General features: G+C 36.5%; 1 protein-coding gene across 1 annotated transcript in view; it reads left to right on the top strand.

The window, feature by feature from the left end:
* LOC122909261 (contactin-6) overlaps positions 1–27,360 on the top strand; it is a 296,144-nt gene that overhangs the window by 254,176 nt on the left and 14,608 nt on the right. Inside the window, exons 13-17 of the mRNA XM_044253137.1 lie at positions 16,296–16,471; positions 16,835–16,952; positions 17,752–17,910; positions 18,025–18,174; positions 21,257–21,327. Of these exons, the coding sequence (XP_044109072.1) occupies positions 16,296–16,471; positions 16,835–16,952; positions 17,752–17,910; positions 18,025–18,174; positions 21,257–21,327 (674 nt within the window). The remainder of the gene's footprint in view (positions 1–16,295; positions 16,472–16,834; positions 16,953–17,751; positions 17,911–18,024; positions 18,175–21,256; positions 21,328–27,360) is intronic.

Below are 27,360 nucleotides of genomic sequence, written 5' to 3'. Positions count from 1 at the left end.
ATGCACCCCAGTTTTCTACAAAGAATGGTTTAAAGCATTTTTATAGAAAGGAAGTTTTGATTTAAAAATTATTAGTGGAAGTGCTTTTCAGGTGAAAAAATACATAGTGAAATTATACACTGGCCAGGAATTTTCTTTCCCCCACTAATATTGAAAATAATGCTGAGTGAACTCTTGACACTTGAATTCCATAGTCCCTTCAAGTAAAAATGGAAGGAAAGAAGGAAAGAAGAAGGAGAGAGAGAGAGGGAGACAAAGAAAGAAGGCAGGAGGGAAGGAGGGAGGGAGGGAGGAAGGAAGGAAGGAAGATAAACAACAACAAAGAAAACCCCCAAAACATTTATTTAAGCAAATACAATATCAATGTTATTTTGGTCTTTGTAACAATTTAGTCCACAGTCTTTTTTAAAATGTAGCACACACCACTCCCATAAAATTTTCAGGTATGTTAAACAGTTGTTTTTTCTGAATATGTATTTTATAATATATAGTGTAAAGGACAGATGTTAATGAATTTTAGGTTTTCATCTTTTGTTTTTTATTGTTCCAAACATTTTTCATTGAACAATTAAACCTAAACTGGTCAAAGTTTTGTTTAGTTTTGTTTATTCTTAATAAAAAATAGGGACCGTATAGCTACTTTTTCAAGCTAAGTGGAGGAAGACAGACAGATGAGGATACACCACTTCTCAAAGTCATGAAGAGCACAGACTTTGGAATTAAATTAAATAGCTCTATTATTGAGTAGCATAAGACCTTGAAGAGTTTTTTTTGTTTTTTGTTTTTGTTTTTATTATTACTGGTGTTGTACTCTTTATTACTATTATTATTAACCACCATTAACAAATATTTACTGTGTTCCAGGCACTGTGGTAGGTGCTTTATGTCCATCATCTCAGTGATCCCTCACAACACTGTAAAGCAAATAATCATTATCTCTTTTACACAAAGCAAAACTGAGGCATAGATTGCTAAAACGACTTGACCATGGCTCTTGTATTAGTAAGTGACAGAACTTTTTTTCCTTTTTTTTTTTTAATCTTCCAGTTGAATTTATGTAATAATAACTGCCTGAGACACTTTCAGTTTACATGACATTATTTAAAGTCCAGTGGAAATAAAAACAGAGTATCTTGCAAAAACTAGTACATTTCCTAAATAGTTCAGCTTTTCATTTATTAGAATTCAGTATCTCTTTATACTCTTTTCCATTTGAGGTGAACTTTACAGGTATGAAATACACAAATCTTAAGTGAATGTTTGCTGAATTTTGGCAAGTGCATACCTATGTAGGATACCTGTGTATCCTAAACTCTACCAAATATAGAACATTAGCATCACCCTGTAGAACTTTCCCTTGTGGCCTTTTGTCATCCCTCAGTTCCTGCTCCCACCTGACTTATAGAAGCAACCACTATTAGGATTCTTTTCTGTTACTGTTACTGTTAACTGTCTGTTACTGTTCTGTTTCTGTTACTGATTTCATACAAGTGCCATCATACAGTATATATGTTTTGGTATCTGGCTTCTTTCAGTTGGCTTACACCACTAGTATCTACTTTCTCTTTTCATTAAAGATTAATGAAACAAAACTTTAACCAACAGCAGGTTTAGTCCCTGCAGTAAAAACATGTCTTGAACTGTCAGTGTTTTTGTCTTCAGTTTCCTTCTCCAACCTGCATGTGTGCCCTGAGTATTTGGTTAGGAATTGGAAGTTTAATAATATGTCCTTGACTCCATTCTAATGCTAAAAGAAACTGTTAGACTCCTCCCTTGCTTGAACCTTCTATTTCTATAGTGGCACGGAGGTCACTTGTGTTCTAGTGCCATTTTTTAGGGATAATGTGTATCATTAGGATGTACAAGACCCTCAGGTGCAAGTTCTATTTTCAGCTTATGGATCCTGAATACTCAAGGAAGCAGCTAGCAAATTCTTTCAAGCCCAAGTGAGGGATGGGCCTGGAGGAGGGCAGTGCGGAAACAGAGAAGAGGAATCAGATGAATACAATTTACCCTGCCTTTTTTTTTTCCATTTTGTCTTCCCTCACCTCCAACATAAATGTTCAGAAGAAAACATCATCTTTTTGCTAGATCCTGTAGCCAGGCAAAATAAAATTTCCTCATTCCATTTCCTATAAAACTACAGAATTCTCCAGCCTGATGTTTTAGTAGGGCCCAGCACAGAGTTACAGTTGGAGGACAGAGTGAACATTATCTGTTTATAAGAGGTATAAATATGATGCCATAAATAGTCACTGCCTATTATGTATTAACAGCTTTGAAACTGAGTAGTTGGCATATCTAATTCATTAAGCAGATTCTATGGTGCATGCTCTTTCTAAATAGATGTCAGACCCTGTTTTGATTACTTGTTAATATAGAAGATCTGTGTTTACATTTTACATTATTACTTGCTAGGGAATTTCTCAGTGTTACCTTGCATGATACTTAGACATATTTTCTCATTTAGACAACTCCAGTTTAGACAATTACTTTCTCTAGACTGTTCTTTGTTTATTTCTTTTACTCTGGAGTTTTGGTAGTCTTTTCATATTTGTTCCACATCATTTCAATACTGAGGTGAAAGATAAATGGGTAATGGTACCTGCAGGTAAGCCAGAGTATATTGGCCATGGTTACTTTATGCATAATTGAAATTATGAAAAACTATACTCTGCCTGTATTGGAATATACCAAGTGCTGCATGCAGATTTTAATCTGTAAAACACATGTCTGAGCAGATGAAGATTGCACTTGACTAAGAGAATAGAAAACATCTTAGCCTTACGCAAGTATATGTACAAAGAGAAAAAACATAAAGATTAAAAACCCCTCCATTTCTGGCTTGCTAGAGGAGGAATCCATCACACTGATTTCCTTGATTTTTTTGTTTTTTGTTTTTTGGGTTTTTTTGCTATCTCTGTTAAGAGTTTATTTCAGAGACTAGCTTTGATTTTCCTCTATTTGCTTTCCCTAGAATTAGCAATTTTCTTGTTTTGTTTGCTTAATTTTCTGTGGACTTGATGATAATTGATTCCTCAATTTTGTCTCTGTTGTCCCCCTTCACTATCAACCTGTCCTTCTGTATGGGAGCCCAGCTGTCTAAGCATCATGCCTTTCTTGAAAAGGTAGAATTGCATCTTCCAATAGATTTTTGAGAAAGAATTCAAGAGGAATGCAATGTTTTGGAGATCTTTCATGTTTGAAAATGTATTTATTCTATGCTTATATTTGATTGATAGCTTAGTTGGAAACAGAATTTTAGATTAGAAATCATTATTCTTAGCAATATGGAGATGTTACTGTGCTTTGAAAGCTGAAACCATCTTGATTTCTGATCTGTTGTTTATGACATTGGTTCTGTCTGTCTGCTTGTCTCTCTTGGTTGTTTTTTCCCAGCGTTCCACAATTGCCTGATGATGTGCTGTGGTGTAAATCTATTTTCAGCCTTTATACACGGCAATTGGTATACTTTGTCATCCTGAAAACTCATACTTTATCCTGGAATGTCTTCCTGGGTAATTTAATAATTTATTCTTTTGCTTTCTCTATAATCCCTATTACTGAAAACGTTGTATTTCCTAAACTGTTGAAAAAACTAGATTTCCTGGGGTACCTAGGTGGCTCAGTGGGTTAAAGCCTCTGCCTTTGGCCTGGGTCATGATCCCAGGGTCCTGGTATGGAGCCCCACATTGGGCTTTCTGCTCAGCAGGGAGCCTGCTTCCCCCCCTCTCTCTACCTGCCTCTCTGCCTACATGTGATCACTGCCTGTCAAATAAATAAATAAAATATTTTTAAAAACAAACAAACTAGATTTCCTAAACTTTAGTTTGTGTGTATGTGTATGTATATATGTATGTATCTATCTGTGTGTATAGTTTATTATATTTTATATATTTCTATATTTAGGTAGTAGATACAGTTTTTGTACATGTGTATATAAATTGTATTTTTTTGGTTTCTTTCTCCTAGAATCCATTGTATATCTTTTTGTTTCTACCTTTGGGAATTTTTTACTTTGCTATTTTTTTAAAAATGTCTAGATGTCCTTTTATTTTCTGACTGTTCTTTATATAATACCTTGCATTCTCTCTCCTCCCTGAAAATATTGCTCATAGTTTTTCTTTTATCTAGCTTATTTTTCCTGCATGACCTCTGTGATTCCCAACTGCTTGCTTCTCTTTCTTTGTTTTAATCCCTACACTTTATTAAGAGGTATACCAGGATACTTTGTGAATCTTAGTTATCTGCTCATATTTAAGAATGGGGCACTAAAAATCTTACAGAAAGCTCTGATCAAGTGTGTGTGTGAGGGGAGTATTTAATACTGGACTTCACACTAAGATGATCTGGCCAGTATATATCCTTGGAAAACATAAACACACTATGGTTAGGATTTTCTCTTAAGTTTATCAGATCCCTAGGAAAAGCATCTCCCACTTCTCACCCCACTTTTCTGCCCAGAGAGCGAAGGCCCAGCAGCCAGCACCCTCAGAACTAAATGACATTAAAAGACATGGATCTCAGCCCTTACTATATACATGTTTGTTAATTTCCCTGCTTTTAGTTAAGGTTCCCTCGTCTTCAACTATGCTTGCTACAGAGCAGTTCAGCGACTCTCCATTTCATATTCTCTCAGAATAATTTGCTAATCTTCTACTGAAATGAGAAAACACTACAGAGACCAAAATGCTTCCTATTCATAAACTCTGTAAGGGGAGTTGACATGTTCAATGAATTTTCTTCTCTGCCTTCTTCACAGCCAGCATAGGATTGAGCTTTATGGTAGATCAGTTAGAAATCATTTCATTTCATTCCAGTTTCTCAAATTTTGTCTCCCCTTTTGATCTCTGTTTTGGTGGACTTAGGACTTCGGAAAAATTTCTTTTGGCTTCGTTTATTAGATGTTTGTAAAAAACTAAAAATAAAGACTGTGATTAATCAATTATCTTCATCAGGATATTATGTATCTTATATTTTATACTGATACTATTCTTCTCTACTAACATTTACAAAAAGCCAAACTTTAGTTATTTCTTACTTGGACAAAGTTTATCAAGAAATCAACAAATCACAGTTTGGTAGATAACGGGTCATGAACTCAAGTCTTCCACTTGTGTTCTAGATATGATTCCATCTCATGTTAGGGACAATTTCCTCTCTCTGCCTCTCAGTCTCAGTCTACCTCTCTCTCTCTCTTTCTTCTCTCTTATTTTGGGTAACACACCATACTCACCAGAATCCTTTCATATTATTATTCTCATCATTAAAAAAAAAAGACCTTTTCTGACCCTGCTTCTCTTCTAGCCACTGCCATAGTTGACTATTCTCCTTTATATCAAAACTCTTCAAAAGTTTTCTATGTGAGCTTGCTTTTTCCACCCCTTCTGGCCGACTTCTTTTTGAATCAACGTGACCAGGCTTTTCCCCTCCCATTCCATCAACATTGCTCTTAACAAGGTGACTAGTAACCTCCATGTTGTGAAATCCAGCAGTCGGTTCCCCATCTTCATTTACTTAACCTGTCAGACTATTGATCACATCCTTCTTGAAACACATTCCCTACTTGGCTGCCTGCACACTACATGTGTCAGGTTTTCCTTTTCCTTCTACATCTTACGTCACTCCCTTTCTATTTACTTTGCTGTTTCCTTTTAATCTTACCCATTTCCTAAATTTGGAGTGTGCCAGGGATTTTTTTCTTGAATTTGTTCTCTGCCATATCTACTCCCTCTCATTTGGTGTCTTACTCAGTTTCATCATGTTAAATACCATCCACAAGCTAATTCCAAAATGATATACTCCATTCAAATACCTGCCTCATTCCTCAGATCCCCTCGCCAATTTATCATCTTCACTTACCAGTTTACTGTATGCTAATAATGGCCTCCTAATTCTTACTCCCAAGACTTGTTCCTACTGCAGTCTTTCCCTCTATATATTTTTTTTAAGATCTTACTCATTTATTTCAGAGAGAACGAGTAAGAGAGAACATGGGAGGGGAGAAGGTTAGAGGGCGAAACAGACTCCCCATGGAGCTGGGAGCCTGATGTGGGACTCGATCCCGGGACTCCGGGATCATGACCTGAGCCGAAGGCAGCTGCTTAACCAACTGAGCCACCCAGGTTCCCCTCACTTTGTATTAATAACAGTCTGTAGTGACATTAGCCAGGCCAAATCCTTTTAGTCATTTTTACTCCTTGCTTTCTTTCAAACCCCATTTCCAACTGTCCAACAGATGGCCCTCAGCATCAATAAATGTACATAATCTAACTACTTCTCACCGCTGCACTTAGAAAATTTTAGTTAATCCACCACCATCTCTTTCCCGGTATGTTTCTGCAGCACTGAGGTGCTTCACCAAGTTGATTTTGCCTCCAAGGGGACCTTTGGCAATGTGTGGAGATAATGTTTGTTGTCACAACTGAAGGATCTACTGACATCTAGTGGGAAGAGGCCAAGGATGCCGCTACGTATCTTGGAATGCACAGGGCAGTCTCCTCACCTTATTCTGAATCCACCCATACAGAAAGGCAACGAAAAATTATCGGGCTCAAAACGTTGATAATGTTGAGGTTGAGAAACCCACTCATACAACCTATGATTCATCTTGATTCCATCATGCCTCCCTTCTAGAAACTAGAATGTTCCTGTTAAAATGTAAATGAGATTTTTTTTAATTTTTTAAATTTTTTTTGGCCTCTTCATGATGGAATTCCTCTAATAGCTCCTCAGTTCAGTGTTGTTTCATTTGCTTAGTATTCATACTAGTGTACACCCGGAAGAAGGTAAGGATTTGATACTAATTGAGTGGTTTTGAATAAAAGATCGAATAAACAATTCGTTATTTTTATGTTAAGGATTTCTACTTCTGTTGAAAGTAATACTCAATTCTTTCTCCAACTGTTATCAGTTATTGTACTGTTCAAGGTATTATCTAAAATCCTAATGATAAATGGCCTAAATGTTTTCAACCCTACACACAATCTGTTATTAAACATTAATAATATTTGGAGAAACTTTTGTCCTAACTAGTTGAAGCAGCTTTATCAGACTATTATCAACCAAAAATATTGTTAAAACCTTTAAAAATAAATAAAAATAGCAGTTCAAAGGAATTATGACAGTAACCAAGGGGTTTGCAACATGAAGGACAATATTCTGGAGAAAAGAAAAGCAGAACTCCTCAGTGTTTTTCTCCAAAAACTTGCCACTTCCCAAGCACTACAAATTAGGAATAAAAAAGAAAAAGAAAAAAATAGAAAGCAGAAAATGCCTCAAGCAGAAATTTTGGTAGCCTCATAGTGCAAGGAAAACAAAAATTGGGACTCAGAATTAGCCAGATAAAATGAAGCCTACTACACAATTTGAACCTGAGTGGAGACCCCTAGAGCACGTTATCCTGGTAATGAAAACAGAACAAAACTGACCACTGGTTAAAATGACTGACATTCAGATTCCATTCGTATCCATTCCCAACTGGACTCTGCTCTTTTTAGTTGCCTGATTTAAAAAGGAAATCTTCTTGGAAAAAAATATAACCATAAAACTATATATAACTATATATATAGTTATATATTGTTATATATATATAGTTATATATATATATATATATGAAACAATAGCAATAAGAATAAAACAAATTTTAATGCATAATGCTGGTATTCAGTAAAATTTTATCAGGAAAAGCTGGAACTAGGACCAAATTATCAAAACCCAGAACATCTGACATTAGCAATAAGTCACAGCTGATAGGAATATGAAAGTTACTAGACAGGGGCTTTTAAATAATTGTGATTAACATGTTAAAAATGACAAGATGCCGAATTTCAGGAGGAAAATGGCATTATTAAAAATCTGTTAGAGAAAAATAAATACCATATGATTTCACTTATGTGTGGAATCTAAAAAACAAAACAAAGGAACAAACAGAAACCGACTCATAAATACAGAGAACAAACCAGAGAGGAGGCAGACAGAGAAATGGACAAAATAGGTGAAGAGGATTAAGAGGTACAAACTTCCAGTTATAAAACCAGTAAGTCATGAAAACAAAAAGTACAGAATAGAGGATATAGTCAGTAATATTGTAATAACATTGTGCAGTGACAGCTGGTGACTCATTTATTGTTGTGAGCATTGAGGAATGCATAGAATTGTGGAATCACTATGTTGTGCACCTGAAACAAATATACTATTGTGTGTCAACCCTACTGCAATTAAAAAGAATCAACTGGAAATCCATAACTGAAAAATACAAAAGCTAAATTAAGAACAGTATAGATTGATTTTTAATACCAGATTAGATATGACAGAGAAAAGAATTAGTAAAATGGAGGATGTATGAATAGAAAATATCCAGTCTGTAACATGGAGAGCAAATGCAACGGGGAAGACAAAAAAAAAAAAAAAACAACAACAACAAAAAAAAGAAGAACTTCTTAAGGAGTATATTGGATATGAATAATTCCAACATAGGTGAAATTGTAGTTTCAGAAGGAGTGGAAAGTAGAGAAAGAAAATGAGGGATGAGCAGTATTTGAAAAAATACTTGCCAGAGATTAAACAAACAAACAAAAACAACTGAAAATGACAGCAGCCCTCCTATTCAGGGAATTCTATGACTCCTAATGAGGATAAACACAAAGGAAAGTTTAAATAAGCACATAGTAGTGAAACCAAAAGAAGAAAAGAAAAGAAAAACTGTCTTGATAAAAAAGATACATTATCTCCAAAAGAACAACAATAAGACTGGCAGTTGTGATAGCAACAGAAATAAGATAATCCAAAAGACTGTGGAATGGCTTTTTTTAATGAGCCAAAAGACAAGAGTGATAAGAATTCTCTTTCCAGCAAAAATGTCCTCCTGAATGAATACAAAGTAGAGATGTTTTCACACAGACAAAATCTCTGATTCCATCACTATCAAGTCCACGCCTGATGACATTCCTATAGTTAGAAAAACTATGATCTCAGATTGAAGCATGTAAATGGAAGAAGAAATTAACAACCATGGAAAGGACTAGTATGTTAATATGTACATTAAATTGAGATACTGAGGAATTAGGAAGAGGACCAAATTTAAAGTATTTATTTGTAGTCTTCAAAAATTAACTAGTGAGAGAAAATATCAGAGAATTTTGTCACCTGTTTGAAGTGCTATTTATACACTAGTTTTCTTTATATTGGTATCTTAGCAACGTTTTCTATAATGTCATAGACAAATGAAGGCAGAACCCCATGTTTGTACTGAATAAGAAAGGGTTGGTGATTTTTTTTTTCTGTTTTGTCCATTGTTTGAGAGAAGTTGGTAACTTCAGAAATACCTGAGAAGTTATTATTGTGAACAGTGACACTGAAAGATTATTACTCACAGGTGAAGGTTTCAACTGAGTTAAAGGTACAAAAGAAACAAATAAATAAAAAGGGACCAAAAGAATATGCTCTGGATGGTCAGGAAAGGCCAGTTACACATTGCATTGCTATCCCGTAGTTTCTAAAACTGTATTTAGGGATCAAAATATGTAATAATGTGTTTGGCCATTGATACAAGGATCAAGTCTCATTTGTGTTTAAAGAAATCATGCTAAACAATTCTGACAAAAGTTTTAATATCAGTTCTCATGTGTCCTGAGGTACTCATAACTAAAGATGTGTTCTGGAAGCATCTTTGACTATTATGACCATGTGAATTTGATTAAGGCTATTCATCAAAAGCATTATGTATCTTATTAAACCTTTCCTTCTACTACTTAAGAATAGGATTTTCAAAAAAGATTTTGTTTAAAGATTCTATTTATTTGTTAGAGAGAGAGTGTGCGAGAGAGCACAAGCAGGACTGGGGCAGAGGGAGAAGCAGGCTCACCACTGACCAGGGTACAAGAAATGGGGGTTGATCACAGGACACTGAGATCATGACCTGAGCCAAAGGCAGATGCTTAACCACTGGACCACCCCAGGAACAGAATTGTTAGGTCAAACTATTTTTATATGATTTGTATATCATTAAAATAGATTGAAAATGGAAACATTAAAATTCTGTAGTTTTATGAACTCTTCATGAATGCCATTCATATATAGAATAACTTCAAAAAGTAATATATCCTCATCACTTTAGAAACTGAATGGGAAAGGTGCCTCCTTATTTTCTATATATTTACTAATCTCATCATTTTCTGTTTTTTCATTTATTATTATTGAGAATAACAGGAAAGTAGAAAAAATAGTATAAGGAACTCCCATGTACCCATCAATCAGGGTTGTTGTTATCCGCTCATACTCAACTTTGTTTGATCCATACCCTCACCTACTACTTCCTCAGCATCCATCCCAAATATCTAGAGGCAGATCACAGACACCATAATTTTATGTGTAAATATTTCATAATGTATCTTTAACAGAAAAGGGACTCTTTTAAACATAACAATAAAAGTAGCTTTCTTATATTACAAAATTAGTAATTATTCCAGAATTAGAGTTCCTGTTAACATCACTGTCTCATGAGCTTGTGTTTCTATATGTGTATGTGTGCTAAATAAACACATACAGATAAGCACATATGTATGTGTATACAAATGTGTGTTAATCCTTTTCCACCATGACAGTCATAATTTCAAACATCGTTTTTCAGGATCTCTTATATCCCAAAATATATTTCCTTTTGAAATATATATATATATATATATATATATATATATATATATATATATTTCTTTATTTGAGAGAGAGCGAGAACATGTGCACAATCACGTGTGTGTGTGAGCGGGGTGAAGAGCGGAGGGAGAAAGAGAGAATCTCGGGCAGACTCCCCACTGAGTGCAGAGCCCAACTTGGGACTTGATATCACGACCCTAACATCATGTCCTGAGCGAGAAATCAAGAGTTGGACTCTTCATTGACTGAGCCACCCAGACGTGCCTCTTATCTCCCAAGGTGTAATAAGGGGTGTTACCTGGATTAAAACTCTTTCATATCTAGTAAGCGTAGGAAACCTAGATTAAATACACTTTAAGAAGTTTCTTTAATCCAGAATTTTCCTGAGCTTTTAGTATGCTAAAATGTACTATGAAACTCTGAAAGCAGTTACAGTATATGGAATTAATTACAGTTAAATAACCTCCAAAGTCCATTTTTGTGTATTTATTTTTGAAGCATTACCAATCAATGGCATTTTACTCAATAGGACGTTTTGCTGGATCTAAAGAATTAGGGAGTTTCTGACTATATATTTACATAACTTGATTTTTTTTTTAATAGAAATTGAAATTTCAAAACCTGAGGCAGTATTTCTCAAAGTGTAGTCCCTGGATTAAGCACATCAAAATCAGCTTTTAAAATGGCCTGCTAAATATCCATATTCTCCATTTCCTTCACAGACCTCCAGAATTAGTATTTCTGGTAGGAGTCAAGGAATTCACATTTTTAACATGTTCTCTGAGAAGCTGTTATGCATGCTAAAACGTTTAAATTACTAGACTAGAATTTCTAGTCTATATACCTATATATAGACATATATATATATATATATATATATATAGTCGCCAATAACTAAGGAATTTGCGAGAAGAATGAAATGATACTGAATGGAAAGTAACAACTATATTTTAAAAGAAAGAGTTTAAAAAGTTTCAAAGTTTCACAGATGATAGTATTTAGCAAAGTTGACTTCTTTCCTTTCTAATTTGTTATACTTCAGGCCCTGATGATGTCACTTATCCATAAAAACCAAGAAATGCTTCCATATTAATCACGAGCTTCATGTTATTACACCTACTCTACCGGTATATATGGACGTCCAGGAAAGAAGTAGAGTAGATACGTGTATATACATCCCTCTGCTCCCTGAGACTGATTTGAATGGTTTGAAGAAAAAAAAAAATCTCTGCTATTACCGTTTCTTGAGAGTTTAAGCGTTTGCACAGGAGGACTCGTTAATGAACTAAGGCACAGTCCTTGTTCTTTTCCTAAAATAGCATCGAAGATTCTGTATATTTCTGCTGCACAAGAGCCACTCTCCCATTCTCCGCGAGTGTGATTTTTGTCTCTGTGGGGTATCCACTTTGAGATCTGAGCCCGGAGCTATACGTGGTTGTAGAAGAGAACGCTTGAGGGAAGCAATCAGCAGCCTTGTGGGTCTTGCGGAGCTGCCCACACAGGATTAGAACAGGTCTGCGCGCGGTGTGGCGAGAGGATACAGTAGTTAGAAGATTCCATGCCCAAGCACCCCCTTACCTACACAGAGTACTCACGGGGAACTAAGCTCAGATAATCATGTCTCCCCTTCTTTTGGATAAAAAGTCGACTGTCCTTGAAGCTATCTTTCTGTGTATAATCTATTTTTTCACCCTACAGATAGTGCTATGTCTTTATACCATTGCCTCTGCCTCCTACTTTCAAGGCTTCCCATTTTTTGTCAGCAAAAAGAATAGGTTCCTTAACATGTCATCCAGGACTGGCTTCATTGGTGCGTGGCTCAGTGACACAGGACCCTGTGCTAGGAAATGCCCCATTTTGGCAGATCACCTTGATGGCACTGTCTTGAAGTTCTTAGTCCTCTTGTCTCTGAAGTTGTGCTTTGTTGGTGCAGTCTGATGGGACCGCGGAGCATGCTTATGAGCAGAGGGGTATGCTAAGGGGTAGCACGTGCACCCGCTTATGGTGCAGCCACAGCAGCCCACGTGCAAACGGGCTCGGGCCCCTTCACCAAAAAGACAGCATCCACGCGCAGGAGTCTGTACCGTGTGCCAGGACCAAGTACCTCGTGGCAGGAGTGCTGAGGCCCTGAGAAAGTGGACCCATCAGGACATGGGCCCAGACTGGTGGCGTTGAAGGTCACAGCAGCCCAGAAGCTTCCGTGGCTTGCTGCAAGTGTCTCAAGAGAACAAGGGACTCAGAAAGTGACCAGTGCTGGGATCTAATGTGAAGGGGCCACTTGCCCAACTGTCCCCAGCGTCTGTGCATGTGATCTCTGTGACGTGTGCAGAAATAGTAACTCTTCAACCTGAGCGCCAAGACAGGAACTGCCAGGGTTCAGGCTGTAAACTTGGTCAGTAAAGACAGAAAATAAAAGCCTGCGCGGGAGCATCGCAATGAGGCACCACACAAAGTTATTCACATTCTTCAAAGAGTTTAGCGTACACGGTTTTTAAAATTTGTCCAGCATTGCATTGCGAATATCCAGAGGCTTAGGAACAGAAATTAAATTTAAAGATTTTTTTCCACTCAGTGCAAAAGAACACCATTTTTAGAAGAAGCTCCAGGTGGACCAATTATTAATGAGTGTTTCCTTATAATTGAAGATAAGGCGATAGAATGCATAAATAGGCATTTTGGATTATACGCAAGTCATTAAGGCACTTTCAGTTTCTTGTAAGGCCTCAGAAGTTACAGAGTATGTCAGAAGAACATTGTAGTTCCATTGTTTAAATGTACTTTTAAAATTTAATTCAGACTTACACGAATTGGATTTGTATGAAGAGTTAAATCTTCTAGAAAAAAAAAAATTGTTCTGTGGAATTACCAGCGCTAGATGTTCTAAAATTTGTATTTCAACATAACTTATCAGAACTGTATTCTAGTGTTGTCACATCCTATAAACTACTCTTTACCGTTCAGTAACAGTTATATCAGCAGAGAAAGATCCTTTGCAAAATCAAAAATTATTGAAAAATATTTGTGATTTTACATTCCAACTGATGCCAGTTACATCAATTGAAAATGAAGTTGCTTAAAACAAATCCCAGTAAGTAAATTTACAGAAATGTGAGAAAAATCTTAGAGCAAGTGAGATAGAACTTTAATAAAGCATTATTTCATGTATTATATAAAACTGACACCAAAAATACATTTTTTGCAATTTGCAAGTTTATGCTGTGACTCATGTATCACCATTACTCTTTAACATTTTATAAGTTATGCCACATTTCTAAAGCAAGTTGCTTTATGTTTAATATCTTCAAGAGAACTTCTTTATTTTTTGACCAAAGTACCCCACCATTTCATTTCACATTGCAACCCACAGATTTTATGTAGCTGATCCTAAATAAGCTGATCCTTATGTCTTTTACTGTGACTATCACCCAGCTTACTGTTTCCCATCTTCACTCCTGTGTTATACTCTAATAATAGGATTTCCAGCAAAACGACGGCTCTCCATCTACCATCCATGTTTCTTCTTCACACAGACCCTTTGTAAATGTGCCTGCCTGTCACGGGCATAGATATCCTTCCCCCGTCTGCCATCTTTGCCTAGCTAATTCCTATTGGCCTTTTATCCTCAGCCAAAACAACTCTTTTTCAATAAACTGACCCCGCAGGGTCCCCCATTTTAATGGGGTCATTTACCTCTAATATATGACATTTAACACAGCTGTAACTACATATCCATTAATATGATTTGATTAGTGTCAGCTTTTCTCTTTAGACTTAAATCTCTGTGAAGGCAGGCACTGTATGATTTATATTTGATGTTGTTGTTATTGTTTTTTCCTCCTGACAGATGGCTGGAATTTGGTAGGTGCTCAGTAAAATACTAGTTTACAAATGAATTAACTAGTGATGACATCTAAACATTAGAAATTATAATAAATATTTCTTATTCATGAATTCTTAGTCATTATTATTATACTACCAATGAGCTATGTATGCTGGGAATGATTTGTCTAACTTTGCTATTTTGTGGCGCCATAAATGGAAGGAGTTGCTGTCATTTTTAATGTTTGAAAATTACTTTAATTGCATGATCTAAAACTTTAAATCAGAGCGGTTTCGCACTAACACATCCAATTAGTCAAGTCATCCTCCCATAAATGTAAATAAGACATTCGCAATACATTCTTTTTCCCAAAAACTACAAGAAGAAAAATATTTTTCTAGTTCTAAAAAGTGTTCTTGAAACCCTTATTCTAGGGGAGAGAAGTGAAGAGGGCTTGGAATTAGGAATGGTTGTAGTACACAAAAATCATTCTTTGAACTTTTCTCCAAAAATAATTAGAAAGTGTATATATCTCATATAGTAAAGAGCATTTTTAAATTATGCAAATGTAAAAAATAAATAAATTACCCAAGCATAAAGATATACCTGATGTTGGTTGAGTTCAATTTTCTGCATTATATGCAGAAATATAAAATGTGCTTTTATTTTTCCATGCCTCTTTTTATCAATATGTACCTTAAAACTCAAGATTATTAATTTCTACAGGGTTAAACTTTATCTCACAAATGGTCTTTAGAGAAAGAGATTCTCCAGGTTCTCATTTCAGTTTTGAAACGTCTTTACGTACAGTATTTTTTCAGTATAATTTGCCTGAACTCCTAATTCTTAAATGTAAATTCCTTAAAATGTATTTTATTTTAGTAAAATAGTGCCTATCTGAATCCAAACATATGCCCAGGGCTTCTTTGTGTTTACTGATTTTCCCCTTTCAGTCAATTATAAACCTTCTAAAATAGAAAACTATTCATATTGTTATGAGAATATACATATATATTTATATATAGAGAGAGAGAGTCAGATAGGATCTATTGCTATGAGTCTTTTTTAATCAGAGAAATATAGGACTCTCGAGTCCAACTAGAACACTTTTGGAAATGACCTTTGAAACTCTGGTCAGTGAAATGCTAGGATTTATGGAACAGTGGTTGACACTATGACTAATATTTCTAATGGGAAGTGTTTTATGATATATGTAGAATTCTAGCCTTGGAAAATCTGGGTAAGAGAGGAACAGCATACATCTTTCCCCTTCACATTGTGTCTTTAGATAAAATAGAAAATTATTATCAGAGCTATGTCAGGTATGGGATAGATATTATATTCACACCAGTAAATATATACTTGTGATTATAAATCTCTATATAAAATATTGTATTTAAGATCTTAATGGAATTATTTTTCTCATAGTATACAAAATTAACACAGACTAGAGCTGCAGCCAGTGTGTGGATTATAATGTTGCACCTAGAACTTCAGAATAAAAAAAAACAACAATAAAAACTGTGTGGTGCATTTTTCATGTATGGAATACTATCTTTTGAAGTCCACAGTTTTCTATCAGCTATTTATTTTTATATAAAATATGAATAAAACTGTCCTTTTATTACAAGTAATAAGCTATACTGATTAATGCAGACATATTTGAAAAAAGGGGAATAGAATTATTCATATGGAATATAGTAGAACTCCAAGTTATATTTATACAATTTCAAGCAATTGCAAAGGCATGTAAAATATGTATTTTGCTGCCATATGTCATATTTTAAAAGTTTTTTCTAATAATAATATTTTTCATCAACAGAGAGGACTGTTATTACCATTCCACCTTCCAAAATGGACGTTACAGTTGGAGAGAGTATAGTCCTACCATGCCAGGTGTCCCATGACCCATCCATTGAAGTTGTATTTATATGGTCTTTCAATGGAGATGTCATAGACTTAAAAAAGGGAGTGGCTCATTTTGAAAGGATTGGAGGAGTAAGTTGATGAAATTTTCAAGTACTTACTAAGATAAATCAAGTTTTTCACCTGAATCAACATCTTTCTTAAATATTCTCCCCATATTTATTTGCATGGATAACCACTGTCTGTTTCTGAAGCTGCATCTGTTTTTGTTTTATTTTGTTTACTGTATTTCATACAAATGCTTGTGTTCTAGATGCAATTATAATAGAGGGGATAGGGAAAGGGATCATATATGAGGGATCATACAATGATACTAGTATATCTCCTAATTTCAGAGTTGTCTCATATTTAATATTTATCCAGCTGTAAAAAAAAATAAATGGGACCTGCTGGGAATTATTGTGTTTTTATCCCCCTTTCATTTTCTATCTGCAGGAATCTGTTGGGGATTTGATGATAAGGAATATTCAGTTAAATCATTCAGGAAAATACCTATGCACAGTAAAAACAACTCTAGAAAGTTTATCTGCTGTAGCTGATATCATTGTTAGAGGTGAGCATAACAGTGAAAATAAATGAGCCATTATTTAGTCAAGCCAGAAATGTTAATAAATAAGTGGTAAATCTTTGAATAACCAACCACATCATGATAAAGAAGTGAGATAAAAATATAGATTTTTTTTTATTTTCTAAACTTTAAGACTCCAGGGCATATGTAGTATGGATATGGATAGTGAATTGAGTAGATTTTGTGTATTTATAAGGAAAGGTCAGACTCATTGTGCAGTGTCAGTCCCTAAAAGTTAGGCATGCCTTCCATTTATAATAAACCATACTCATCAGAACAGGGTCAAAGTCATATATTCCTATAGGTCTCCTTATAAACTGCATTTACTTTAGTTACCTTTTAAAAAAGGAACATATTAAAGTTGTTTTCAGTTTTTGAGGATAGCTCCATGACGGATGATAACCAACCATTCAATGATTGGAATTTTCTTTCTTTATTTTTTATTTTAAGAGTTAGTGGGGAGGGAGAGAATCTTAAGCAGGCTCCATGCCTAGCACAGAGCCCAATGCAAGATTCAGTCTCACAACCCTGAAATCATGACCTGAGCTGAAATCAAGAGTTGGTCGCTTAACTGACTGAATTTTCTAATCTTCAAAGGAAGATTTCTAAATTAGTCTCTCCTCATGTAAACTGAATTAATAAAGTTTTATCTCAAATAATTTGCTAAAAGTACATTATGTTCAATATTTTATTTTTTAAGTATACCAATAAGAATAAACTGCCCCATCTCAAATCAATGAATTTGTAATTTTCAATATAGTTATCATCAAACATATTTTTCAAGGTCCACCAGGTCCCCCTGAGGATGTAAGAGTGGAACACATTTCCAGTACTACTTCTCAACTAAGCTGGAGACCAGGCTCAGATAATAATAGTCCCATTCAAATATTTACTGTTCAGGCTCGGACACCATTTTCTGTGGGTTGGCAGGCTGTTTCGACTGGTAAGTGACACCAATGTTTTCAGGTGGTTTTTCTAAAACAGATGTTCGATTGATTGATTGATTGATGTTAAGTAGTGCCAGTTTTGATGCCTTAAGTACCCTCCTCTTTTTTAGTTCCAGAAATTCTCAGTGGCAAGACATACAATGCAACAGTGGTTGGTTTGAGTCCTTGGGTGGAATATGAATTTCGCGTCGTTGCTGGGAACAGCATTGGGATTGGAGAACCAAGTAAAGCATCAGAACTGTTAAGAACCAAAGCATCGGGTAAGATATTAGTGTCTTCTAAAACACGTGGAAGATCCTTTATGGTATCATTCTTAAAGCATACGAGTAAGAAGTATTTTTATGGGTCTTATAGTATTTTGGGTCCCAAGTCAGAGGCAGGAAACCAGCAGCTTTCATTTTCACATTTTGATGTACCCAAAGTAGGGAGTATTTTCTCCTCAACATAAGTTCAATAAGAGATGATTATAGCCGAGCAGGCATGTCAAAAATAAGAGTTTTTCAGAAGTTGTCCTCTCATCTCATCAATTTTCTAGCCAAACTCCAACAGAGAATCTGTAGATTTCTACATGCAAATGAGTTACTGCTTGTTTCATTAAATGTTGTAGCCAAGAATTAATTGAGACTCTGTAGGTGCAATCAGCCACATATTTCCATCTATTTCTCAACTCTGACCTAGTTGCAGCTTCATTGAGCAATAGTATAAATTCTTTTCCATGCAAATGAGGTAAATCCTAAGCTCATTTAACAGAAGCACTAATTGAGCATCAGTTGGTTCACTGAACAGCAAAATACAAGTGGAACCTGGCTCAGAAATCACCCCTTTTTAAGCTTTTTTCAGTGGATCCTCTTTGTTCTTCTCTTAAACTTTACATCCAGGGTAACATTTGATCTGCTTGCTACTTGCAGCTACAAAGTTCACATTCCTATTCAGTCATATAAATGAGGGATTGCTCTGTTGTCTCTGGCTTAGCTTAACAAGCACAAAGTACGTCAATTAAGTGCACAACTGTCAGATACCATTAAGTCTCTTTTCAAATTAAAGATAATGTAAGTATTTTCATTATAGGATTGGGACTGAAAAACAAAATATTTTACTGTAAGATCTTAAATGAGATCATCCTAGAAGTTTAGAGCTGAGAGGAGAGTCCTTTATTTTACAGAAGAGGAGAAGGAGGACCAGGATCTTAGCTGATTGTTTTGGACAGAGTCAGGATTTGAGCTCAGACCTTCAGACTTGGGCACCGGCATTCTCCATAACCAGGGGTCTTAACCTAGATGAGAAAGAGATTGGCATAAAGAAATGTATAAATATAGAAAGTCCCAGACCTTACCATAAACTGGCTGAAAGAGAATCTCTGCGGTGGCCTATGACTCACTGTTACCTTGAGTTTTAGGCTTTTTTTACGGCTGATTGATATCATAGTAGCTTTGGGCAGGGTTGACTCTAACTGTAAAGTTTTACAGTAAAGAGTGTGTACTGCCTTCTATTAACCACTAACATTCTTGTTTCAGTAGCATGATGAGACCTGGTGTTCATAATAATTATCCCAAGTTTCCTAATCATACCGGTGTGTCCTTTTTTTTCCCCCCTGTAGCTTCTTCTCAATATGTTTTAGGTTTATTTTTTTTTTTTATGTTTCATTTGAAAAAGAAATTAAAAAAAAAAAAGGAATTTTGTTGCACAGACTATTGGAGGCTTTGTAGAGAGTGAATAAAAGTCTAATTTAAAATAATTTCTTTGTGTATCTACACTCTTTAATGGTCCTAGAAAAGTGTCACTCTAAGTTGCCAAGTACCAGAAATCCTGCAGCTGTAGAACCCACATGGATTTATGTGTTTTTGGCCAAAGGCCATGGAAGACTTAAAAAATGGGGTGTAGGTACAAGGCAGTATTTAAATTCATTGTGAAGATCAAAGCAGATAAAGGGCAAATTTGAATATGAAAATGGGTAATGTCTGATAGGTGCTATTATTAAGAAGAACAATTAGACTCATATCACTATGTTGTTTATAAAGTTAAACATCTGCATCAAATGGCAATAATTAAAGTAAGTTTTCTAAATTTGTCTGACTGGTCTCCACAGTGTGAGAAATTTTTTTTTTTTAAAGATTTTATTTATTTATTTGACAGAGAGAGATCACAAGTAGGCAGAGAGGCAGGCAGAGAGAAAGGAGGAAGCAGGCTCCCTGCTGAGCAGAGACCCCGATGCAATGCGGGGCTCCATCCCAGGACCCTGGGATCATGACCTGAGCCGAAGGCAGCGGCTTAACCCACTGAGCCACCCAGGTGCCCCAGAAATTTTTGAAATGGACAATTAAATATTGTGTATTATAATTCCTGTCTATCAGTCAGCAAACATACCCGGGCACTTCCACCCCCCACCTCTGGATCTTGATCAAAAATGGCCAAATCTAGGTAGTTATGTGTAAATTCAATCTTTAAAAAATATATCATGCAGATATATTCATTATCACAGATTTAAGATGCATCTTCCATTATTTCATGAAAAGGATTACATTTCAGTACTTCCACCTATATAAAGTAAAGCCCCATTCTGATTTTATACTACAAAATCAACACATACTTTCATCAGTTTTGTAATTTACCTCAAATTATCCATTATTTGTCATACAGTCCTCTTAACAGTATATGTGAAGGGCATAATTGTTTTCTAATTCATAAAAATGATCAGTGTCTGGAACATTCTTAGAGTCGTGGAGTTAAACAGAGAAAATCACCTCTGTTACATCCCTGACAGGGGTCCATCTTCTTAGCTGGCAGGTGAAAGGTTAGAGGAAAAGTCTTTCCGGTTCCATACTGAGAGAATGTGAGATTCAAACACAGAGTTCTAATAACAAGAATTTATATACTTACATAATTTTAAGAATGCATTTTTAAATGTTAAATTCTCTTGATGACAAAAAAAAAAGAAAACTCGTTTTAGTTTGTTTATTAAAAAAAGAATTAATTAATAGACTGCCTCGGTAACTTGTTTACAGCACAACTGTATAATTAGGCACTAAATCAGCAATGTCACTGTTACCATCTGAATGGAACATCATTTTGCCAATTAGTAGATGATGCATAATAATGTCAAATACACGATGTTACTCGATTTTTAATTAATTTTGGAGCCAGGGTGCTCATGTATCAAACACAACTGTGTCCTCTCTCTGAGAAATTTGGATATGTGTAAACATAATTTATGTTCATTAAAAATGCAAGACTCTCACAATGTGCAGCATGAGATTTTGAAAGGTGAAATCTAAAAACAAAATTCTTCCTGATGAAGATGTACTTTAATAATTGCCATCCCACATTTCTCTTGGTTGCTTTCAGTCCCTGTTGTGGCACCAACAAACATCAATGGAGGTGGAGGAAGTCGGTCGGAACTCGTCATTACGTGGGAGGTAATTTTCTGTCCAACTGAGTTATTTTGAAAGAAAAAGATCTAGTTGGCCAGGAAGAATACTGAAAAACAAAAAGATTTATTTGATCACTACTGAGAATATATAAAAATACATGGTAAGAAAGACTCCTGATGATGAAATTACTTAGAGGAGGTATTAGAAACTTTTATTTCTAGTACCGTGAGAGAGTATAACTAACTCAACACAATTCTCTCCCAAATTTAAAAAAAAGCTTCATGGTCTATTGAAGGTTTATCAGTAGCATTTCAACTGTCAGCTGATGGACCAGACATTTCTGTATCTATTACCTCTGGAGCTATTTTCTTGCGCATGAGTTAGACTCAATAGAGTGCAGGTGGAAACAATTCTTTTCCTATCACTATTCTTTAAACACTTCCCTGAATCCAGACAAACACTTGGGCAGATGGCATAGCTTTTATGGTTCTTATTCTTACAAATTAACATATAGGCTCATCTTTATACTGATAAAAAATTTAGTCTTCTTTATTATCATAAACTTTAGACTTTTCTCCAACCTAATGTTTCTCGTTTCCAGTAGCTTGGGCTTGCCTCAGTCTAAGGATTCCACAGTGTAGGAAGGAATGTGTAGTCAGTTCTCTATCTGGTCTCCATTCTGAATTTTCCTTCCCTACTTCCTATGGTACCTCTTGCTCCTCCAGAGTTGTGGTGGGTTTGGACTGAGAGAGGAGGACGAGTACTGAACAGGTTCTGTTTGCTAGCACATTTGTAATTTGTCTTTGGTGTACTCTACAAGTGGCAAATGGCCAGACACTGTTTTGTTTTTTTTATTAAGTTTTTAATTTTGATTCCAGTCCAGTTAATGTACATGTTATATTAGTTGAAGCTGTATGGTGTCGTGACCCAGCAATTTATGCATTACCTAGCGCTCATCATGCTAAGTGTGCTCTTTAATCCCCATCACCTGTTTCACCCATCCCCAAATCCACTTCCTTTCTAGTAACCATCAGATGCTGTCATTTTATAGTAGTTGTTTTCTGTTTGGTTTTGTTTTTTGGTTGGGGGATAGGCATCCAGGAGATCCCTCGCTAGGGACTTCTAGTTACAATTCCTTGATGCAAGCCCAACTGGCTGCTGAAACGTCTCCTTAGTTCCTGGAGTCTTGTGGACAATGTCTAGTCCCTTCTGGTGGAGGTTGTCTTTTTCTTCTAGATGGTCTTTGTGGATAGAGTCCCTTTCAGAGCTACTTATGGACAGGCCTCTTGCATGGGATCCACATTTATCTTCAGCAAACATACTTTTGTTCCAATGTTCAGTGGAAATATAGTGCATACCTGCTTAGCCTCTCCCTTCACTCTGCTACCATGTGTTGTCCAGATCTCTCTCTCCTTTAGAAGTATCAGGCATTGTCATTTAAAAGGACCTATCTGTCCCAAATTCCAGAGAGCACATACCAAGTAGTTCTTTGTGAGGCCTCATCACTGGTTAGGCAGAGGACTCTCATGGCCCCATTACTTTCCCTTGGTAGAGGGCAGTGCACAGCTTTTTCCACAACTCTCTCAAAAGAAATATTTTCCTACCCTTCTCTCCCTAAAAAACAAACACTCCTTTGATAGACCATTGTCATAGAGGAGAGGCTAAATTTTGCCTATAAATGGTTTGATGTCTCTCTTTGGAATGCATATCATGTCATACCCTTGTCAGCTTTGAGCCTCAGCCTTAACTGATAAAAGAGCCCTGCCCTGTTTCATTGCCTGGGTTCGTGTTTTTTGACATCTTGATAATAACTTTCATACTGCCAAAACATCCACTTCCTCGGACATTTTAATGTTACACCTAAGAGCATGATGGCCATGGATGTTTTAATTAAAAATCATCCCAGCTGACATGTACAAAGGGGGTTCCCATTGGGAGGCAGGGTGATTTTATTCCTCGGTAGACATTTTACAATATCTGAGGACATGTTTGATTGTCACAACTGAGTTGGAAGAGAGTTGTGTTTGTTCACAGGCCAGCAATGCTGCTAAACGTCCTACAATGCACAGGACAGCCCCTACCACAAGGAATTATCTGGTGCAAAATGTCAATAGTGCTGACGTTTAGAAACACTGTTGTTTTATAAGAGTACTTCATTGTATCTGTAAATGATTTTGCAGTAGTAAAAGGTCCATTTTATTCCTTACAAAATTCCATTAAAGATGGAGTGAGAAAGAGTGGTAGTGGTAGTAACCTCTTTCTATCTGTGAGGAAACTCAGGCACCGAGATGCTGTTTTCTCAAGGTTGTAAATGACAGGGCCGGAAACCAGGCGTAGCTACTCTAAAAGTCGTCCTTTCTTCTGGGTATCTAGTTTCACATAGACATTCCAAGCCCAGCACAGTGCCTGGAATGTGGCATGGCCACGGGAGTACCTGTTGGATGGGTGGGTGGTACTGAGAGAGAAGAAACTCTCAGAGGCCTGCGGCAGAGGGGACTGTACTCAGGGAGCACTTACAGAGTTTCTGAGCTGTGCTGGGCATTTCACGTCACTTAGTCCTCACAGCAATGCTAGGAGGTGGGTAATGTCACTTTCAGGTTTAGAAATGTGACATTGCGGGGGTGCTGCTTGGTGATTTAGTCCATTAAGCATCCACCTCTTGATTTCAGCTCAGGTCATAATCTCAGGGTTGTGGGATCAAGCCCACCCCCCCCAATAGGATTCCATGCTCAGCGTGAGCTTGCTTGAGATTCTCTCTTCCTCTTTCTCTGCCCCTCTCTGTCCCTGTTCCCACTCTCTGCTCTCTAAAATAAATAAATCTTTAAAAAAGATTTGGGTGATGGGCAGTGGAGCATTTGAACACAGAACTCTCACTCCATACTCTTTTACTTTGTCCTAAATTTGAATTCCACTTATCCCTACACGATGTCGTGATTTAGGGTGGACGAGAGTCCCTATAGATCTGCCTTAGGCAGTAGGTTAATCAAATTATTCCTGTCCTCCGAACACATTTCCCACAAAACCAGTGACTCCCACATAAGCCTACAAGAGGTTTTCTTTAGTATAATGGTAAGTAGGTTATTAGGTTATTTATTTCAAAGGCCAAGTCAGCATTTCATCATAGTATGTAGGGAATTTTGCTTGATATCATGCACTATTTTTCTCCTCTAAGGTCAGAAATTACTAAAGGTTAGTAAATAATTGTTTTTGCATGTTCAGTATGTGAGAGGAATGGGAAATCCTCTGTCTACTATTCTTAAAGAGAGGATGTGAGTTTTATATATATATATATAATATATATGTATATACACACACACACGTGTACATATATGTAATATGTATATTTCCATGATTTATAATGTCCTTTTTTTAAAGCGGGTTTCATCAAACTATTACCTGTGGGCCAAACCTGGCCCGCTCCCTGTTTTCATCCACAAACCCCCACCGCCACACCCGCTCCCTGTTTTCATCCACAATCCCCCACTGCCACACCCCTGCTCTCAGGTGCACGGTGTTGCTGCTTTCATGCTGTTGCAAGAGACCATATGTCTCTCCTTGTTTAAAATAGTTACTATCTCGCCTTCTACAGAAAACATTCGTTGGTCTCCGTTTGTTTAAAAAAAAAAATGTAGTCAAAGTCATTTGCTCTGTGTGTTTTTTCTTGGGGTATCAGATATATAGATAGATACTTGCAGAAATTACATTAATGGATGCAGTTTCCCATCTATCACTTACATTTGGCATCACATACATGCAGTTACTGAGCCAAATCCTTCTGATGCCCAAACTTTTTTAAGGAATAGGTTATGTATATTTAGAAGGCGACGCATACATTAGTTCAAGCCACCAGAAGGCATTTAGGAACTCTTTCAGTTCACTGACGAAGAGCTACTCCGTTCCAAGCAGTGGGGGTCCAAAAATACATTTTATAGAAACGTCCACATGCTCAGAGGCCAACAGGACAAGACAGTCTTAATCCAGCTTGGAAGAAGGTCAGGGACAGTGCCACCCTCGCTTACCAGAACTAGGTTTTGAAAAAGAAACTGGGCGTGGAGAGACCATTCCAGGATCCAGTCACCACTGTTGTAGATAAGATCGTACCTGACGGGCTTTCAAAACTAATGCACAACGAATGCCCATTTTAAATTCAGTGAGAATCTACCATTACGCTTTATAGGTGACAACTTCACGGGGCATCCCAGGTTACTGCTCATGTAAATACACCATGGTATAATCTGCCTGAAATAAATATCCTCCTTGTGTTTTCTCCAGTGCCAAAGTAATGCATATTTTGTGTTTGTTTGTTTGATTTGGTTTGTTTCCGAATGTAGTAAATGCCAATTCCTTTTTAAGGGTATCTTTATTCACATCTTATCATAATTTATATTCCCCGGTCCTCTCAAGTTTGAGATACTTGTGGTGAATATGTTGTATAAAATATGGCGATAAGGTTAGGAATAATAGGATAAAATACTGTGGAGGAAGAGATAAACACCTATAGTGGGAGTTGATATATATGTATTTTGTAAAGTGTCTGTCAGGGAAAGTATTCAGGCTTCTGGGCCACATGTTCTTTCAGAACATCCAGCCTTGCCATTGTCATCTAAAGCACCCACATACTGTAGATAAAGGGACAGTTGTGACTATGTTATTTCCAAATCCAGGCTGCAGACAAGATTTGGCTCTTAGGTCATGGTTTGCTGCCCTTGGTCAAAACCAAAGATTCTGTTCTTAATCTTTACCAATTTAATAGATTTTACTACCAGAAGAATTTCTGAATTTCTTTTTTCTACTGAACACTTCCTTTGCTTAAAGAGGGAGACTTTCATCCTGACCATCTTAAACAGCTATATACATATTTTCCATCATTTTCCCCTCTGCACATATGGGAAGAAAAAACGAAGACCCTAAGTAAGTATCTTCCCCTCTTCCCTTTCTAAACTGTGTATGTTGGATTCGGGTCTTTCATGAGGGAACATCATGAGAAACGCTAATTTTACTTGACTACCAAAAACTAAAGTCCTTCACTTTCTCAGATGAGTCAAACATCTTGATTTAATCTGGGAGCAGAGAAGCATCAAAAACAGATCAAATGCTCTAGCAAGTAGCTTAAGTTCTCATAAATCTCTTCGATTACACTAAAAATTAACAGTTTTAACTCTGATCTTCCTGTGAAAGTGCTAATACAAGGGAACATCTTCTTTCCCCAGATTTCAGGACCTATATTTTTCTTCCTCTTTTCACTTTCTGTATTTGTTAGACTGTTCCACATGGCCAGAAACAGAGACCCGCTCGGGTCATCTCCATTAATGGGGATTTATTTTAAAGCTATGTGGGAGGTAATGAGGATGAAAAGAAGTCTCAATAACCAGACAGGCAGGTCAAATGAAGACCTGGAGCATCGTTCATCATTGTCTAGAGCACGGTGGCTCAAGTTTGCTGCCAGCCGCTCTGGTCATCCAGCTCCTGCCCCAGTAGTCCCTCATGCTTGCACCTAGTTCTACCTGTTTCCTTTTCTTATGACTTCCTACTTCACTAACAGCTCCATTCTGTCTCTTCTTTATGTGAGTTATGGCTTCCATTTTCTCTTGGCTTCTGCTGTCTCATTGTCCCTCCTGTATTCACTGACGTTTTCTCCTTAGTTTTCTCCTACTCTAAGTTTATGTAGGATTGCCCCCACCTGTGTTTCATATTCAAACTCTGTAGGGGAGAGGAATTGATGGGGTCTGTCAGCCACTCTAGAACATGAAGATTTGGCACCAGGACACCATACAGACAGTGATTAAGATGGGACCATTGATTCTGGTGCCCATTGCTGGGTAAGCAGATGTGGTCCAAGTCTCAGGATAATTTGGTACAATGAATGGATATGTATGGGTAAAGGAAGACCTCAGAAAAGGAGTTGTAGGTAGGTGGGACACAAGCATTAATGTCCTATCAGGTATGCCTTTATTAGTCTATCAAAATTTTTGAAAAAGGAAAGAAAAGAAAGATATTTCTCTTTAAGAAAACCTAAATTTTTAGTTTTTTGAATACAACTTTCTTGTAAACAGGTGGAATATTTGTCTAAATTCAAGC

The sequence above is a fragment of the Neovison vison genome, chromosome 6 (genome assembly GCF_020171115.1).
Source record: "Neovison vison isolate M4711 chromosome 6, ASM_NN_V1, whole genome shotgun sequence".
NCBI lineage: Eukaryota > Metazoa > Chordata > Mammalia > Carnivora > Mustelidae > Neogale > Neogale vison.
The sequence above is the reverse complement of the archived record's forward strand: the minus strand, read 5'-3'. Positions and strand labels throughout refer to the sequence as shown.